The 690-nt window shown below is 51.9% G+C and overlaps 1 protein-coding gene across 1 annotated transcript in view; it reads right to left on the bottom strand.

Annotated features, from left to right (window-relative positions):
* The window catches only part of cep164 (centrosomal protein 164), a gene marked incomplete at its 5' end in the record, with an annotated part of 8,313 nt that extends 7,712 nt beyond the window's left edge, over window positions 1-601 (bottom strand). The window contains 2 exons of the mRNA XM_016515287.1: window positions 16-102; window positions 222-601. Of these exons, the coding sequence (XP_016370773.1) occupies window positions 16-102; window positions 222-601 (467 nt within the window). The remainder of the gene's footprint in view (window positions 1-15; window positions 103-221) is intronic.
* Between the last annotated feature and the right edge of the window lie 89 nt (window positions 602-690).

The raw sequence follows: 690 nt of genomic DNA, 5'->3' as shown, positions 1-690 counted from the left end.
TGTGTGTGTGTGTACCTGAGCTGTTGTAGTTGTGTGTGCATGTCGTTGTTCAGTCGCTCCTCCTCGTCTCGTCTCTGTTTGAGCATCTGCTCCTTCAGGACCCTGAAACACACACATCATGTGATCTGTGTGACTGAGACGATGAGAGTTTATATCAGCATCGTGACCATCAGTGCTGGTGCTTCTACAGCACATCTACCCACAATGCAGCAGTGACTGACCGGAGCAACTCAGCGCTCTCCTCCTTCATCCGGCGCTCCTCATCCTCCATCAGAGCGTCTCTGAGCAGCTGCAGTCTCCCCTGCGTCTCCTCCATCAGTCTGCTCCTCTCCTCCTCCATCTGTCTCTCTGAGTCCTCTAGTCTCTTCCTCTCCTGTTCCTCACGCTTTCTCTTCTCCTCTTCCTCCCTCTCTACTCGTCCCTTCTTCTCCTCTTCCTCAAGCTTTCTCTTCTCCTCTTCCTCCCTCTCTACTCGTCCCTTCTTCTCCTCTTCCTCAAGCTTTCTCTTCTCCTCTTCCTCCCTCTCTACTCGTCCCTTCTTCTCCTCTTCCTCAAGCTTTCTCTTCTCCTCTTCCTCCCTCTCTACTCGTCTCTTCTCCTCTTCCTCCCTCTCTACTCGTCTCTTCTTCTCCTCTTCATCACGCTTTCTCTTCTCTTCCTCCCTCTCTACTTGTCCCTTTTTCTCCTCTT

This window comes from Sinocyclocheilus rhinocerous, unplaced genomic scaffold, assembly GCF_001515625.1.
Source record: "Sinocyclocheilus rhinocerous isolate Xijiao unplaced genomic scaffold, SAMN03320098_v1.1 scaffold867, whole genome shotgun sequence".
NCBI lineage: Eukaryota > Metazoa > Chordata > Actinopteri > Cypriniformes > Cyprinidae > Sinocyclocheilus > Sinocyclocheilus rhinocerous.
Note: the sequence above shows the minus strand (reverse complement) of the source record. Positions and strands in the feature narration are given on the sequence as shown.